We start from the raw sequence: 17,349 nt of genomic DNA, 5'->3' as shown, positions 1-17,349 counted from the left end.
CGACCACTGCTCTAGCCTAACACTCCGCTGCACCGAGCTGTGTTCTCTCATTTCTTTGTGTCTGTAAGATTCTGAGGGCGCACTCTTCATACTTCTCAGCAAGTCCTTACAGGATTAGCTGTTAAAGGAAAACAGCACTGCAGCGGTTCAAGTCCATTCCCTCTTCAACTGAAACTTTACAGCAACTTTGTTTCACTTCTGTTGTCTTTCTTTTCTTGACCCTCTTCCTTCGCACTCTTCCCCTCCCCCACCGACAATCCCCAAGGTAAGGAAAGCGAGCGCGGCCAGTCCTCCCGGAACTCCGCGAGCCGTTCACCGGCACTGCCTCCCTCCCAAGGAGCCACGCGGACGTGCTGACGTCACGCGTAGCGCCGCCGACTCGCCGTCAGGCCCACCCGTCCGCTCCTCCCGAGATTTTTTTTTTGTGGTTATGTACGGGGCACCTTGAGCGCTGTGGGTACTGAAGACCAGCAGTAACAAGTAACGAAGGCGGGGCCTCGCGGACCCCTGCTTTCCCAAAGCAAGGTGACTGGTTTCCCTGAGCGACGCGCGGGCAGCCAAGGGCCCACCCCAACGCGTTTCGCGGTCTCCCTGGGAACGGCGCAGCGCGCAGGCCGGGCTGGTGGGGGCGCGCGTGCGCAGTGCGCGGCGTTTGCTCGGACCCGGAGTAATGGGCGTTTGAATGCGACAGGATGGCCCATTTCTCCGGAGAGGACCAGGAGATGCTACAGGTGATGCTGAGGCAGCTGTTCCAGAGCGTGAAGGAGAAAATCACTGGTGCTCCCTCCCTCGAGTGCGCCGAGGAGATCCTCTTACATCTGGAGGAAACTGATGAAAATTTTCACAAGTAAAATTGCTTTTGTTGTCTTTAAGCAAACAAAACAGCTGACCCAGAAAAGTAAAAATGTAGTTGAATTTAAAAAAAGTGCATTTGATTATTGTTAAAATAGCACCCAAGTTGGAGGTTCATTATTTCATTTACCCAAATACCGAAATTATTTATTCTTTCCTTATTTTCCAAAGCATCTGCTTGCTTTGTTTTTATTGCCTCACCAACATATCCTAATTCTCCATTATTTTTCTCCTCGGCAACACAGTAATTAATTATAAATTATTCATGTTCTCTTAGGAGTAATTCTATTATTTCTAAGTATTCCTGTCACGATAACAAAAAGCATTTGAGTTCCAAAGATTCTTGTTCCTTTGCTGATCTGCTATTTCGGTGGCGGCACCAATGATCCATCCTGAGGTCTGCAGGAATACTGGAGCGAGGTGGTCAATGTCCTGTGGAATAGCTCCGGTTTCTGTAAAGGGATACAGCCCACGCTCAGATTTCTGTTATGCGTGTGAGGAATCCAAGTGTAGTATGAGCATGGAGTCCTTTGGGTTGGGAAGGGTTAGGAAGTTTAGGGAGAGAGCTACCATTTGGATATGCTTCTTTAGACACCTGTGTTTTTCTTTTGATTTGAATCATAATTTAAATTAAGCCATTGAATCGTATACCTATGCTGGTGTCTCAATTTATCAGTAGTAGTGGTATTTATACTTTAGTGTTTGCATTTTATTTTGACCTTACAGAGATGGCGTTTTAATTGTTTCTTGAGTGTCCTGAAGTTAGTTATCCTTCTCTGAAACGCCTACTCATTTCATATATGGGCATCAGGGACCCTGGAGCCCTTTATTTAATACTAGAGGCCCGATGCACGAAATTCGTGCAAGGGGCTCCGCCTTCGCAGCCCCAGCTTCGTCCAGAAGGACGTCCGGAAGGTCATTCAGTTGTCCGGTCTAATTAGCATATTACGCTTTTATTATTATAGATTTTACGCAACAGTTTGTGTTTGTTTGCAGTTTTATGGGGGAAGCATATACTTTTTCACCAGAATCTCAAAGGAGTTTTTAAAAGTGTGGAAAGAATTTTTGTTAATGTAGAGTTTCTAATTTCATTAGTGTTTGGTTATACATGTAGTTGTTTTTTTGTATTTCCATGAATTTCTTGTTTATTTCTTCATTAAATTCACTACTAATAGCTGTTATTGTATGTTAATTTCTGCTCTTTGTATTTTTTCTTTGAGAGAAACTTTTAAAACTTTTGTAATCAATGCTTAGCTCATTAATTTGCAGCTTTTCTTTTTTTTTTTAAATATAAGCATTTAAGGCTACACAATTGCCTATAATTACTGCTTTAGCTGTGTCAATTTTAAAATGCTTTTTTTTTCAAGCTAAAGATGGATCATTGTGGTTCTTCTCAGCAGGCTAACAAATGTTATAATAATGTAATTTACTCTTCTTCAGCAAGATTAAATTAGTTAATTAAATTCCTGCTCATTAACTTGCATAGTTAATGTTTACTATTTACTAAAGATATTTACTTGAGACCTACCTAAATTAATCTAGACCAGGGGTGAGCAAACTTTTTGACTCGAGGGCCACAATGGGTTCTTAAACTGGACCGGCGGGCCGGAACAAAAGCATGGATGGAGTGTTTGTGTGAACTAATATAAATTCAAAGTAAAGGAGCGGAGGGGAGAGCAAGAGAACCCTCCGCTCTTTCGGCTCCGCGGGCCGGATAGAAAGGCTGGGATCCGGCCCGCGGGCCGTAGTTTGCCCACGGCTGATCTAGACATACTCAAAATAAAAGTAAGATTTATAATCCTAACAGTAGTTGAGTAGTTTGTAGTGTTAAAAGTATAGATGGTAAAATTCATGTGTTATCTGCACTAGCCTGAGATATGTGCCTTAGGAGGAAGGAATCTCTATGTAGGAGATGATAGGGAGAGGAGATACTTGTCTTTGGTATTTTCATAGAATCTTACAGTCTCAGAGTTGGAAGAGATTCTAAAGGTCGATTAGTTCAGGTGCTCATACTTGCATTGTCTTCTTTTTTTCACTGACTTAACTCTCTTTGAATATTAGATGTTCTTGAGTCACTTAGCGATGTATTGCTTCCCAAAGTGTTTCATACTTCAGAATATCTGTTCTCCCATCTCCACTATCAGAACATTGCTTTCTTAAACCCACCTGCTGTTGCCATGGCATTAGCAAGAAAAATAATCTTATTAAACAGACTTACAGGGGAAGCTGGTGTCTCTAGGCTTTTGGCATTTTTGTAAGAAAATGATTGCTAAGATAATTGAGTCTTGCCCAGCCAGTGGTTGAGCATTGACCCATGAACCAGAGGTCACGGTTTGATTCCTGGTCAGGGCACATGCCCCGGTTAGGGCTAGATCCCCAGTAGGGGGCGTGCAGGAAGCAGCCCATCAATCATTTTCTTCGTTGACATTTAAAAAAAATATATATGTTTTATTGATTTTTTTTACAGAGAGGAAGGGAGAGGGATAGAGAGTTAGAAACATCGATGAGAGAGAAACATCTATCAGCTGCCTCCTGTACACTCCCTACTGGGTATGTGCCCACAGCCAAGGTACATGCCCTTGATTGGAATCGATCCCGGGACCCTTGAGTCTGCAGGCCCATGCTCTATCCACTGAGCCAAACCGGTTAGGGCTCTTCGTTGACATTTTTATCTGTCTCTCCCTCTCCCTTCCTCTCTGGGGAGGAAAAAAAAGAGTCTGTAAGTAATGGAATTTCAGGTAGTGTAATAAAGTGGGAGGAAACGTAGTCATTTGGAGAGAAACCGCAGGATAGCCCTGTCTGGTGATTTGCCCCAGAGGGCAACTGGCCTGAACTATCTGTGCTTTCCATAGCCTCTTCCATTTTTCTACTGTAAACTCTTGGCATTTTCTAAAAAGTCCACGTTTCCCCCCTTTCTCTAAAAGTGGCAGCAAGCATTTGAGGCCTGTGAGTGGGGAGAGAGGTAGGGAAGAGAACATTGCTTTCATCATGTGTGCCTGTGTTGTGTAAATTTTTATGCTTGGACTGGCCCCTGTAAAACAGACAGCCCTGGTTTTGATCAGTTGAAGGCTGTTTAAAAAAATACTGATGAATCAAAATATCCTGGGGTCTGGCCGAAGAGGAGTGGCAGAGGCTGGGCCTTGGCGTTTTGGAAAAGCTCTCTCGGTGATTCTGATATGCAGCCATGAAATACTTGCATTTCAATGATGATTGTGTTATAGCAGTCCCCTCTTATCCCAGGAGGATATATTTCAAGACCCCCAGTGGGTTCCTGAAACCTAGGATAGTACCAAACCCTATAGATACACTATGTTTTTTCTATTCATACAAACCTTTTCACTTAAAGGAAGCACTTCACAGCTTCTCTTTGGCATATCCAAATTGTCAGCATCACTATTCTTGTGCTTTGGAGCCATGATGAAGTAAAATAAGTTTTACTTGAACCCAAGCACTGCGATACCTCTAACAGCTAATCTGATAACTGAGATGGCTAAGTGAGTAATGAGCAGGGAACCTATCCAGTGTGGATATGCTGGACAGAGGGATGATTCGTGTCTAGAGAGGGATGGAGCAGGAAGGCAAGCAATTCATCATGCCTCAATTTAAAGCTTATTGGTTCTTATTTATTTCTTGTTTACTTATGGAATTTTTTATTTAATATTTTTAGACAACAGTTGAACGTGGGTAATTGAAACGGCGGAAAGAGAAACCTCAGATAAGGGAGAACTACTGTGTATTTTTTTTTTATTTTTATTGATTTTTTACAGAGAGGAAGGGAGAGGGATAGAGAGTTAGAAACATCGATGAGAGAAAAACATCGATCAGCTGCCTCCTGCACACCCCCTACTGGGGACGTGCCCGCAACCAAGGTACATGCCCTTGATCGGAATCGAACCTGGGACCTTTCAGTCTGCAGGCCGACGCTCTATCCACTGAGCCAAACCGGTTTCGGCTACTGTGTAGTTTTAATAATAATAATAAAAAAAAAAATACCGAATCTAATGATTGTAACCCTGTTCCTGATATTTTGGTTTGATATGGAAGGAACACAATAATATTTGTTGAATTGGGTTTATTCTTTGTTTTACAGAAGAACCTACCAGTGAATTTAAATTAGTGAACTCCAGTGTGTTTAGTTATCTTTGTCATTTGAGAGACCACAAAACTCTGACCTTTTAAAATCATGATATCAATTATAATCATTGCTCTTTATTTTCAGTAAACATGTTTCATAAAATAATTATCCACTTTAGGAATTCTAAACCTCTCACGTTTGTTATATTGTCTAAGTTTGCAAACTGATTTTAACGTTAGCATGAACCTAACAATATGAAGGAAATATATTAGAGATCGCCTGAGATAGTTTTCTCTGTAAACAGAAAAGATCTGATTAGGTGGGATTTAGGTCAGTTACCACTTTCAAAATGTACACAAACTCCTTCTAATGATTGGAGCTTAACCTTTTCCTATTTATTCCTTCACAATTGCTGTTACTCCAGCTTGGTTTTCCTCATCAGCTTGAATAATCGTAAAAATCTTTAACAACGGCTTTCCCTTTCCTTTAATGTGCATCACACATTAAAGATGGGGGAGCATTTCAAAGGTGTGAAAAGACTCCTAACCCACTAAGGGTTGGGTTGGTCCCGAAATTTGCTCTCCCCTTACCTCCCACTGTGTTCTATGATTTGGGATGAGGAATTTAATTCTACTTGAAAGTAAGAAATTTGAATATGTCACAAATCTTTCTGTGCTAACACTTTTTCTGGATGTGGTTACTGAGTTCATCATACTTACTGCACTTTTAACATATTGGTTTCAGCTATGAATTTGTGAAGTACCTCAGACAGCATATATGCAACACGTTAGGGTCTATGATTGAAGATGAAATGGAGAAATGGACAGCCGATCGGAACCAGGGTGAGGAATCTGGCTATGACACAGTTGTGCAGCATGTTACTAAAAGAACTCAGGAATCTAAAGAGTGAGTATGCCTACAATAATATTTTATAGTAATTTTTCTCGCAACAGGGCTCCCTGAAAGCACTCCTAACCAATGCCCCTCCCCCCAGTCTATTTCCCTTATGCATAGCAGCCAGAAGATTCCTTGAAACTGAATCAGATGGTGCCACTCTTCCACATAACACTTTCCAAAGGTTTCTCATCTCATTCATAGTAAAATCCAGTTTCTTTTGTAGCTTACAAGGCCGACTGTGAGCCTTGCCACCTCTCCTACCTCATTTCTTATCATATCTCCTCTGACCTGGCTCTAGCCACACTGGCCTTGTTCTCAAGCAAGCGAAGGGATTTGAATTCACCCTTTTCCTAATTGTTTGTGTGATGTACTCCTTCACTTTTCTTTAATAGACTTTATTTTTTAGAGTTGCTTTAGCTTCATAGCAAAATTGAGCAGAAGGTACATATTTCTTTCCCCTATGCCCCCGGCTCCTATACATGCAGAGACTTCCCCATTATCAGCATTCCCCACGAGAGTGGTACATTTGTTTTAATTGAGAGCCTACATTGATGTATCATTATTATTCATATTACTCATATTACTCATTATTACTCATTGTTTGTAGATTGCATTAGCATTTTCTCTTGGTGTTGTGCATTCTATGGGGTTTGGAAAAATTTATAATGATATATGTCTACTATGAGAGCATCTTACAGAGTAGTTCACTGCTCTAAAAATCCTCTGTATTCTACCTAATACCCCCTCCTCCCAGTCTCTGGCACTCACTGGTCCTTTTACAGTCTCCACACTTTGCCTTTTCCACAAGTTTAGATAGTTGAAACCATACAGTATGGGACCTTTCCGTTTGGCTTAATAATGTTCATTTAAGTTTCCATGTCTTTTCATGGTTTGATAACTCATTTCTTTTTAGCACTGAGTAGTATTCCATTGTCTGGAAGTACCAGTATGACATATGACTCATATAATGCTGGGGATTAAAAAATATATACATAGATAATATGTATTATATTAATTTATTTATAATTACATATCATGTAAATCATATCTATATATATAAAAGCTTAAGTGACCGTTTCAACCGAATGACCAGAATGACTGGAATGACTGGTCGCTATGATGCTCACTGACCACCAAGGGGCAGATGCTCAACTCAGAAGCTGCCCTTGGTGGTCAGTGCACTCCCACGGCCAACCTTCTGCAGTCCCCCCTTCCTGCACCCCCCCCACCCCGGCTGCCCTTGGTGGTCAGTGCAGTCCCACAGCCAACCTCCTGCAGCTCGTGGCCAGCCAACCTCCTGAGCCCTTCCCTCTGGCTAGTCCCTCCTGCCAGCTAAGACTCTGGCCACCGGAGAATCTGGGTCCAGGAAGCCTGTAGGAGGAGAGTGACCCTGAGGCTGACCGAGACAGTAGCAGCTCGGAGGGGGCAGAAGTGGCAAGGCAGCAACTGCAAAGAGGTAAAGTAAGCACCACCGCTCTCTTACCTCTGCCACCATACTGCGCCGCTCGCCCTTCTGTCCCTGTCAGCCACTTCTAGCTTGGCCCTGCGCCTTTCCAGGCTCCCAACTTCTAATTGGCTAGAGCTCCTATGGCAGTGTGCCACCATTGGCCAAAGTCAGCTACCTATTATGCTTGGGGGTGGAGCCCTGAGAAAATGTGCGGCTGAGGTAGGAGAGACGACCTGTCTGTCTGTCAGCAACTCTGCCCCGGGGAGAGTGAGGTGGCCTGAGTGCGGGCAGCGAAGTAGAGCTGTATTTCCACCTCAGAGCATAGCTGGTGTTTAGGCCGTCTTGCAGCGCTCTGTCTGTGGTCTTTGCTTGCCGCTACCTCAACACATCTACACAACTAGATGGGGCCTGCCAGCCAACCTCCCATTGTTCCTCCCCGCCCCATGCACGAATTTGTGCACCAGGCCTCTAGTTAGTTGTTCAATAATATGACCAAACACATAAGAATATATTTTAAATTATATATAGAAATTAATTATATATATAATATGTAATTTATATCATTTAAAATATATTTTAAAATCTTTAAACTTTAAAATCTCACTCTGCTATTTCTATCCAAATCCCCCACCATGGTTTTATGGCTTTTATGAGAGAGAGTACCTTACTTGTCCTTCCTTTGATTTATACATTTACAATGACCTATTAACCAGAAATATAAAAAAGGAAAGTTTCTGTGCTTATGTTCCTAATTTATCACCATTATTATAGTAATAATAAATATTTGTATTGTGCTTTATATTTACAAGGAATTTTGAGATATATATTCTCAATTATTTCTTGCTATAGCCATGTAAAATAGTTAAGCTAGATTGTGTTTTTCTTAATCTCATTTGTAGTTGAGGAAAAAGAGACTGATTTATGATGACAGAGCTGGTAGGTTGTCAGGATTTTAATTCAGGTTTTCTGACTCCAAATTTAGTACTTTACTCACTATGTTTATTTAAATCTTTATTTAAATATATATGAAATTTAGAAATTTAAATGGTCAGATCACATATTGCTCATTTGTAAAATAAAGGGGTGGACTAGATTTTTTTATGGTCCCATTTAGCCCTAAAATTTTATTTCTAGTGTATTGCAGATCATAGTTTAATATAAATATGGATGCTTGAGATTTTGCACTTAATAAATGGGGACATTTATTATAAGTTCTTTTTGAGAGTTTTAGATCCACAGTGCTGAATGGGATCTTAGAAGTTATCCAGTTCAAACTCCTACTAATTTCAGGAATCCCTTTCCTCTCTTTCCCTCCCTCCCTCCCTCCCTCCCTCCCTCCCTCCCTCCCTCCCTCCCTCTCTCCCTCCCTCCCTCCCTCCCTTCCTTCCTTCCTTCCTTCCTCTCTTCTCTTTTCTTCCTTCCTTCCTTCCTTCCTTCCTTCCTTCCTTCCTTCCTTCCTTCCTTCCTTCCTTCCTTCCTCCCTTTCCTCCCTTTCCTCCCTTTCCTCCCTTTCCTCCCTTTCCTCCCTTTCCTCCCTTTCCTCCCTTTCCTCCCTTCCTCCCTTCCTTCCTTTCCTCCCTTTCCTCCCTTTCCTCCCTTTCCTCCCTTTCCTCCCTTTCCTCCCTTTCCTCCCTTTCCTCCCTTTCCTCCCTTTCCTCCCTTTCCTTCCTTCCTTCCTTCCTTCCTTCCTTCCTTCCTTCCTTCCTTCCTTCCTTCCTTCCTTCCTTTCGCTCTCTCTCGCTCTCTTTCTCTCTTTTTCTTTCTCTCTTTCTGTCTCTCTTTTTCTTTCTTTTTCAAATATATTTTATTGATTTCAGAGAGAGGAAGCTCCGGAGAGGGAGGGAGAGATAGAAATATCAATGATGGGAGAGAGTCACTGATCGGCTGCCTCCTGCATGCCCCGCACTGGGGATCAAGCCCCCAACCTGGGCATGTGCCCTTGACCGGAATAGAACCCGGGATCCTTCAGTCTATAGGCTGACGCTCTAACCACTGAGCAAAACCAGCTAGGGCAGGAATCCCTTTTCTAACTTCCCTGACAGTGGGTTCTCTAACCTCTACTGAAAAGAGCCACTGACAGCTTAATTCTTACTTAGGTCTAAATTGTGTTTACAGGTGCTTATAGATAGAAAGAATAGGCAGGGGATAAGGAAGGAAAGAAAATAGAGGGAGGATAGAGAAAGAGAGAAATAAAACATGCAAGTGTAGAATAAATAGGCTGTGTTTTGTTAGTGTGCTATTAACAGATGAGTTGCTAATTACTGGAATCCATCTTGCCTTAGATTCTGTCCAAGTAACCAGATGAAAAAAACCTTCAAAATACTTGTTTTTGGGTCCCTATTAATTTTTATTACTGTCATGTACATTCTGTTGTACCAGTAGTTCTTTAAGAAAAACTGCTTAGATTTTTTTTTCTCTTTAGAATTGTGTTCTTAAAGGGATATTACAGAAAAAGTAGTCAGATAGTTTAGTTGAATATTTTAATTTCTGATCATAGTCTTTTTCTTACTGAGACTGCTTTGAATTTAAGATACAAAGAAATGATGCATTCCCTGAAAAACAGCATGATGGTAGTGGTGGAATCTATGATTGACAAGTTTGAAGAAGATGAGATGCGAAGTCGAGAGAGGCAGAAAAAAATCCAAAAGGAGAAAAGCAATAGTTACTGCACAGACAATTGCTCTGACAGTGATTCGTCATTCAATCAGGTGTGTTGTGTAGTTTTGTATTTATGTCTTAAGATGGTGTTTAATAAACACGAGCTTCAGTGCATGCTTTATTAGCCAGGTTATTTTTCTGCTTTCTAGTTTTAAGATTCAGGAGGAAAAGGAACAATAAAATCTAATAGTAAAGATTTAGCTCATGAAATAACATCTTCTGGAATTACATGTTCAGTGAGTGATTACACTCTATCTGAGGCATGGAGAAAGGCTCAGGAAAGAAAAGGACTAAAAGTTCAAGCAGCATCGTGGTTATGCCCAGGGTGCTATTAGTGCCTTCTTGTTTATGTTGTTTTATTTTTCAGTATTATTCATCTCACATTTCTGAGTACAAAACATTTTGGCTTTATGTCTTTTGAGTCTTATTATGTTCTACACATTGCAGTTGCTCAGCAAATAATAATAGTTTTCATTTGCACGAAGGTACACTGTTCTGGGACATTCAGCTCCCATTTAAATGCCCTGGGGGGGGGAAAAATTCTATATTTGCTGCCAAACCAAAATAGATCATCCCTTTCTCTTGTTCTGAATGCTTTTTTTTTTGCTTGGAATTATATTTAAAAATCATTTATAGCAGTACTCCTGAAAGTCTACTAAATAAATGGCTGTTCTGTCAATTGTGTTACAGAGTTACAAATTTTGTCAAGGAAAATTACAATTGATTTTAGACCAGTTGGATCCAGGGCAACCCAAAGAGGTACGTTTAAAGGATAACTGTCAAGTTCATCTGTATGCGTTTATATATATGATTAGAATCAGAAAGCAGCTGGGCTGTTTCTTTTTGAAGATTGTCTTTACTGTTATGACAAAACTAGACAATACTAGACTGATCGGCCTGCTAGACTTCTCAGTCTTGAAATGAAAGGTCAGAGTAAGGGACACTCTCCTTAGAGAGTAGTCATGGTTTGGAAGAGGAAATTTTTATTCCTAGCTTTAATTTTGAAGGGCTGAAGTTTTGAGCAGTTTTCCCCCAAACAGTTCCTTCACTGTTGCTTTGTATATGATATTTTAGTGATTTCTTTGAAGAAAAAAAAAGAAATCACTAACCACTGAGAAAAACTGGCCCCGGGGAAGTTTTAATTTTATTTTTATTGATTTTATAGAGAGAAGAAGAGAGAGGGAGGGAGGAGGGGTGGGGGCGGGGGGGGGGGGAGAGAGAGAGAGAGAGAGAGAGAGAGGGAGAGAGAGAGAGAGAGAGGTGAAAGAGAGACATCGATGTGCTGCTTCCCTTACGTGCTCTGTCTTGGGTTGGAACCTGAAACCTGAGTTGGAACCTGAACCTGGGTATATGCCAGGGGTGGGCAAACTTTTTGACTCGAGGGCCACAATGGGTTCTTAAACTGGACCGGAGGGCCGGAACAAAAGCATGGATGGAGTGTTTGTGTGAACTAATATAAATTCAAAGTAAAGGAGCGGAGGGGAGAGCAAGAGAACCGGATAGAACAGCCGGATCCGGCCCGTGGGCCGTAGTTTGCCCAAGGCTGGTATATGCCCTGACCAGGATTCAAACCTGTGACCCTTGGGTGCTTGGGACAACTCTCCAACCAACTGAGCCACACTGTCCAGGGTGCAAGTAGGAAATTCTTAATGTCATTTTTGTCTTAAAAGTTAGCTGAAAAAGAGAAATGTTTTTGGAAACTCTTCATAGTCCTCCCTAAACCATATCATGAATAAAGTTGTATTGAGGAATTCTTTCTAAAACACATGTGGATTCGATCTTTTTTTACCTAAAACCTGACACCCTATTTCAGAGTGCCTGGTTTCCTGAGGTCTCAGCTCTTGTCTCTGATTTCTCACTTTTTTTTTTTTTTTAAATCTCTAGGCATTGGTTCTTTCAGCTGGGAAACAACCAGGTTTTGAGGGAAGGCTGGAATCAGTGTATTATGCTCACTACTTGGAGAGTGAGTGGGGGAGAAGCTTTGCCACCTTTCATAATTGGAGTAGAGCTATTATTCTCCACTGCTGTCCCTTGGGTCACACGCTTTTGAGTGAATTCTGATTGGATTTTGAGAAAAATGATTAAGAAGTAAGCTTTCTGTGAAAATACAGAAATTCAATTTTGCATCATGCTGCTGAATGACTTTTTTTCCACCTCAGTGGTTACAAGGTCAGAAAATCGGGTGTAGCAGCAAAACAAGTATAGATTGTTTTGGGAGAATTTCTTATTTCCTGGAATGGGAATGTTTCACCGTGAAAGCCTTCAAACTGTAGGACCAGCCACTCCCTTGGGGCAGCCTGTGGGACCAGCCGCTGGAAAACCTTGCCCTGGTGATCCAGTTCTGCCACCACCACCCTTCCTCCTCTCCCGCTTGGGGGACTCCAGGTCGCAGGTCTAACACACTTAGTGTTTTATTTTCGCTTTACATAAAATAACCCATTTCTTTTCTGGCTTAAAAACATGTAGTTTTAAAAATGAGTTCTTAAGAATCTTCTATAATAATAAAAGAGTAATATGCTAATTAGACCGGATGTCCTTCCGGACGACCTTCCAGATGAAGCCAGGGCTGTGAGGGAAGCCCGGGTCCCGGGTGCCAGAGGGAAGCCGGTGCTGGCAGCTGGGGGAAGGAAGGCCTGCTTTTGCACAAATTTCGTGCACCGGGTCTCTAGTTGTTTTATAAAAGGACATCTGATTCTTTTCAGTAGCCTCTTTAAAACAATCATCCAGACTTTGCCTTTCAGTGTTTGTTAAACATCTGGAGAATTGGTCTTATTCTAGCAGCTGAGTATTAATAAAACTCTTTTAAAAAATTACAGGTCAGATATGAAGTCTTGCACATGCTGTGTTCAGCTCCGCCATCTGATGTGCTGAACTGTGAGAACTGGACCACTCTCTGTGAGAAACTGACAGCATCTCTCTCAGATCCGGATCCTGTGTTTAGTGTAAGGAAACGCTCACAGAAATATTAAAAATAATTTGTTTTCTCTATCAGAAGCAAATGGAATATGATAATTTTCTTTAACAGTAGCTCAAATGTTCATGAAATTTCAGTTCCAGCTTTTGAATTGTTAAGAGTTTTTAAAGGAATTAAGTTACTATTTCATGATCAGATTCAAAGTATGGTCAATATCACTCTTCATTGACAAATTATAGTAAACTGTTTTACCTAGTCCATTTTGTTTCATCTTATAAAGGGATATCCAAGTCTGTATCACTGTCTTTAAATTAAGAAAATGATTTTAAAAGAATTTTAAAGTGTTTTTGAAAGAGTTTGTGGATTATTAAAATTTGAACTAAAATGATTATTTAGAATTTATTCCAAAGGATTCATAAGGATACCTATGCATTTATTTAGAGATGGCTTAACTGCTTAAGAAGAGAAGTTAGAAAAGTATAAAGTTAAGAGTTAGAAGATAATTGAGGTGAATCATAATGCAAATACAGAAAATTCCCCAAATTCTATGAAGTCCATAGAGATAAGTGATTGTAAAAATGATTTGTATGTAAGTTCTCAGGAATACTTAGTGTCTGATTAAAAATAAGATATTAAAAAGTATAGTAATTCTTGGCTATATTTAGTATTTGAATTAAATAAAAATCCTGACTATATCCTAGCATCACATTTGAATACAAATTGGGTCTTTTTAGAGAGTCTTTTTCTTCATAATTGTTATGTCAGTGAAGAAAAATTTGGCTTTAAATTTGATATAGCATGTTTGTACAGAATTTTTGAGACATTAGTGCCGAGTTAAATATTTTTAACTGTTTAATCAGTATGTGTTGAATACTTACAGTGTACATCATTTTAGTTTAGGTGCTGGTAACACATTGTGTCTGACTTCATAGAACTTACATTCTAGTAGAGAAGACAGTAAACAAGCAGTTATAAGAAAAATCTCAGTACATTTGTGTGTTTAAAATCACTCTTCCATTGCCCTAGCCCAGTGGTCGCGAGCCGCGGTTTGCCGCTCTGTTGACTAATGAGTTTGCCGACCACTGCCCTAGCCATTTTGGCTCAGTGGCTAGAGTGTCGGTCTGTGGGCTGGAAGGTCCCAGGTTCAGTTCTGGTCAGGGGCACATGCCCAGGTTGTGGGCTCGATCCCCAGTAGGGGGCGTGCAGGAGGTAGCGGGTCAATGATTCTCACTCATCATTGATGTTTCTATCTCTCTCTCCCTCTCCCTTCCTCTCTGAAATCAATAAAAATACATTAAAAAAATCACTCTTCCATCAATGAAGATATAATTATACTAGTAGCCCTGTGCACAAATCCGTGCGCCAGTAGCTCACCAGTAGCTCGCTGCCGCCCTCCAGTAGCTCTGTGCCTGCTGCCCCACCCTCCTGTAGCTCCCCCTCTCCACTCCCCCCCGCTCCCCCTGTCCTCTCCTGTAGCTCTCCGCCACCCGCTTGTAGCCAGTAGCTCGCTGCCGCCCTCCTGTAGCTCCCTCCACCACCACCACCCCCCACCCCGGTCCACCCTCATAGCTTGCTGCCCTGTCCCCTCCTGTAGCTCTCCGCCCCCTGCTTTTAGCTCGCTGCTCCACCCTTCTGCTGATCCGTGATCTGGTCATTACGTGGTCGGTCGTTACGCTTCACGGCATAACGACCATTTGCATATTACATCCTTATTATATAGGATTTGTAAACAGAGGTAGGTTGTAAACAATTGGTTTGTTATTTTTATAAGGGGGGGAGGTGTTTAATTACTTAATACCTGAATACAGTTGAGCCTTGCTAACACCAGAAGGTGATGCAGACTTCTGTAAAACAAAAACCAAAACAAACACAAAAAACTCCAAATTAATTCAATGATCCAGGAACTTCAGCAGGGAAAAACATATTTTAGGTTCACATTTAATATTTCAAGGCTCTCTAACAGGAAATGCAATTGTAAATTTTCCTGTGTTTTTCTTCTACTTAGCAAAGATAGGTTTCCTATAATTATTTAAAAAATTATATGACAATTTTATAAACACAGTAAGGATCCTAGTGGGTCAATATAAGTGGTTTTATTTGGCCATTATAGATCACTAGATGCACGAAATTCGTGCAAGAGTAGGCCTCCCTTCCCCCGGCTGCCGGCACTGGCTTCTCTCTGGCACCTGGGACCCGGGCTTCCCTCACAGCCCCAGCTTCGTCTGGTAGGTTGTCTGGAAGGACGTCTGGTCTAATTAGCATATTACACTTTTATTATTATAGATTACTCAGTAAGAGTCAGTGTCAAGAGGTAAGTTAATAAAATTGGGAGAAGTTTTTAAAGAGGGGAAATGGTAATAGAACAAATCATTTCGGAGTACAAAACAAGGTATGGTATTTTTTTCATTTGGAACTTATGCTTGATTCAAATTCATTTTTGAGTTTGATTCTATTCATTCCTACTCTAAAGGATTCTTAAGGTGTAACTGACTGAAGTGTATAGTATTTGAAGTGTGACAGATACCCATCAATTGCTTCAACTATAAAAATAGACTTCCCAAAGAATTTAATATCCTGTGTTTAGCAGGACTCTTGGAATTATTAGAACATATTTTAGTAAGTTGGGTAACCATTTTCTGTAAGCATATTATGCTAATATTTAATATAGGTAAGGTGATTATTTTCTCCCCCAGAGTAGAACATTTGAGGCAATTTTATGTTTTCATTTAGTTGGAAGTTGAATCAGATCTTAATATTAAAGTTGGTATAGTTGAAATGATAGTAATGCTATCATTTTTAAGTACCTACTAGAGCCAGGTACTGTTCTAACTATACCTATTATCTCATTTAATTAATTTGCCTTGTGCTAGTTTATACTTTAAGTTTTAATAATATAAAGTTCTGAAAATACATTAATGCATAATACTTTTTCTTGGGAATAGGCAATATTATTAGAGCCCTACATATGTCAGCAATTAAATAAAAGGCAACAAATGTTGGACTCGGAAACAGGTGTTTTTTTTGTTTCTTTCAGAACATTACATTGTACCTTCCTCTGTTAAACCTCACCACCCAGCCCATGACTGTATCTACTATTACCAGATTTTACGACAGTATCCTGCTGCCTTAGATTTACTATGAGTTAATCAGTTTTACTTTTTCCTGACCAACACAAGAATGTGTCTTTCTTTATAGGTACATTCCTACACAAGTTTCTGCATGATTTATTTTCTAAGTTTTTACTGTGTGAAAAATGATTCATCTCTAATTTATTTCTGTAAGAATTTTGGATGCAAATCTTTTGTTTTATTTCCATAGGACCGGATTTTAAAATTCTATGCCCAGACATTTACACTTTCACCATTCCATATGACCAAGGAAATTTATACAAGCTTAGGTATGTTGTTACATCGTTTAAAAAATGTTTTTTTCTTTTATTTGTATTTAAGAAAAATGGATCAGAACTAACTTTTCTTTTCAGAGAGCACTATAATTCAATGGTATACTAGTCATATATATATTTTTTACTTTTTCTTTTCAGCTAAATATTTGGAGTTATACTTTCTTTCTAGAGAAAATCATATTCCTACTGTTTCAACTGGCATAGATGTAACTAATCCTAATGTGATCCGCTTACTTAGAAAGGTATTCATTTGCTATAGTATGCTTTTACTTATTTAAATAATTCTGTATTTAAGAATTCTAATTTTTTGAGAACTGTCATACACTGCTTTTTAGGTTCGTCTTCTAAATGAATATCAGAAAGAGGCTCCATCTTTCTGGATTCGTCACCCTAAGAAGTAAGTCCTCTAATTTATGCCCACATAAAATATAGGAGTGTTACTATCCCACATACATTTCAAAGAGAAAGAGTAGAGAGAGTCTTAATTGATTTATGTACTTGGGAAAGAATTCATAAAGTTTTATTTTTTAGCTTTTCATTTTTAAAAAATATATTTTTTATTGTTGATAGTGTTACAGATATTTCCCAATCCTTCCCTTCACCCCCTCCTCCCAGCCCCTACTGACCCCCCCAGGTCTTCACTATCCTATTGCCCGTGTCCATGGGCTGTGCCTATAAGTATATAAGTTCTTTGGTTTATCTCTTCTCGTTTCCCCAGCCCCATATCGAGGTATGTCAGTCTGCTCCATGGCTTTTCATGTTTTGTACTTAGCTTTGTGAATGGCTCTATGCAGGTATCATTTTCCATCGTTTTACACAAGGTAAAAAGAGGTGTAGTTTCCGGTTCTTTCATTATTGGTCTCTGTTACTTTGGATAAGTTCCTTAAGTGTTCTTTAAATTTTCCTTTTAATTTAAACATTTTTAATATGGCTATAAGAGCATATGTGAGTATAAAGTTAAATTTGGAGAGACAGTGTTGAAATAGAAAGAATATAAGTTTCTAAAGCAAAAAAGCTATTTACTGAAATATAAAAAAAAGTTGTTTCTAAAGGTTACTTAACACTATCGTTTCACAAATATAAAGTGTATCACCAGTTTTTAC

The 17,349-nt window shown here is 40.0% G+C and overlaps 1 protein-coding gene across 1 annotated transcript in view; it reads left to right on the top strand.

Annotated features, from left to right (window-relative positions):
- The first annotated feature begins 671 nt into the window (after nucleotides 1–671).
- Nucleotides 672–17,349, top strand: part of TBC1D32 (TBC1 domain family member 32) — a 124,886-nt gene continuing 108,208 nt past the window's right edge. Inside the window, exons 1-8 of the mRNA XM_080664101.1 lie at nucleotides 672–847; nucleotides 5,672–5,833; nucleotides 9,802–9,979; nucleotides 10,620–10,688; nucleotides 12,746–12,871; nucleotides 16,162–16,240; nucleotides 16,385–16,488; nucleotides 16,582–16,643. Coding sequence (XP_080520227.1) covers nucleotides 693–847; nucleotides 5,672–5,833; nucleotides 9,802–9,979; nucleotides 10,620–10,688; nucleotides 12,746–12,871; nucleotides 16,162–16,240; nucleotides 16,385–16,488; nucleotides 16,582–16,643 — 935 coding nt within the window. The 5' untranslated portion in view covers nucleotides 672–692. The remainder of the gene's footprint in view (nucleotides 848–5,671; nucleotides 5,834–9,801; nucleotides 9,980–10,619; nucleotides 10,689–12,745; nucleotides 12,872–16,161; nucleotides 16,241–16,384; nucleotides 16,489–16,581; nucleotides 16,644–17,349) is intronic.

This window comes from Plecotus auritus (genome assembly GCF_963455305.1).
Source record: "Plecotus auritus genome assembly, chromosome: 4".
NCBI lineage: Eukaryota > Metazoa > Chordata > Mammalia > Chiroptera > Vespertilionidae > Plecotus > Plecotus auritus.
Note: the sequence above shows the minus strand (reverse complement) of the source record. Positions and strands in the feature narration are given on the sequence as shown.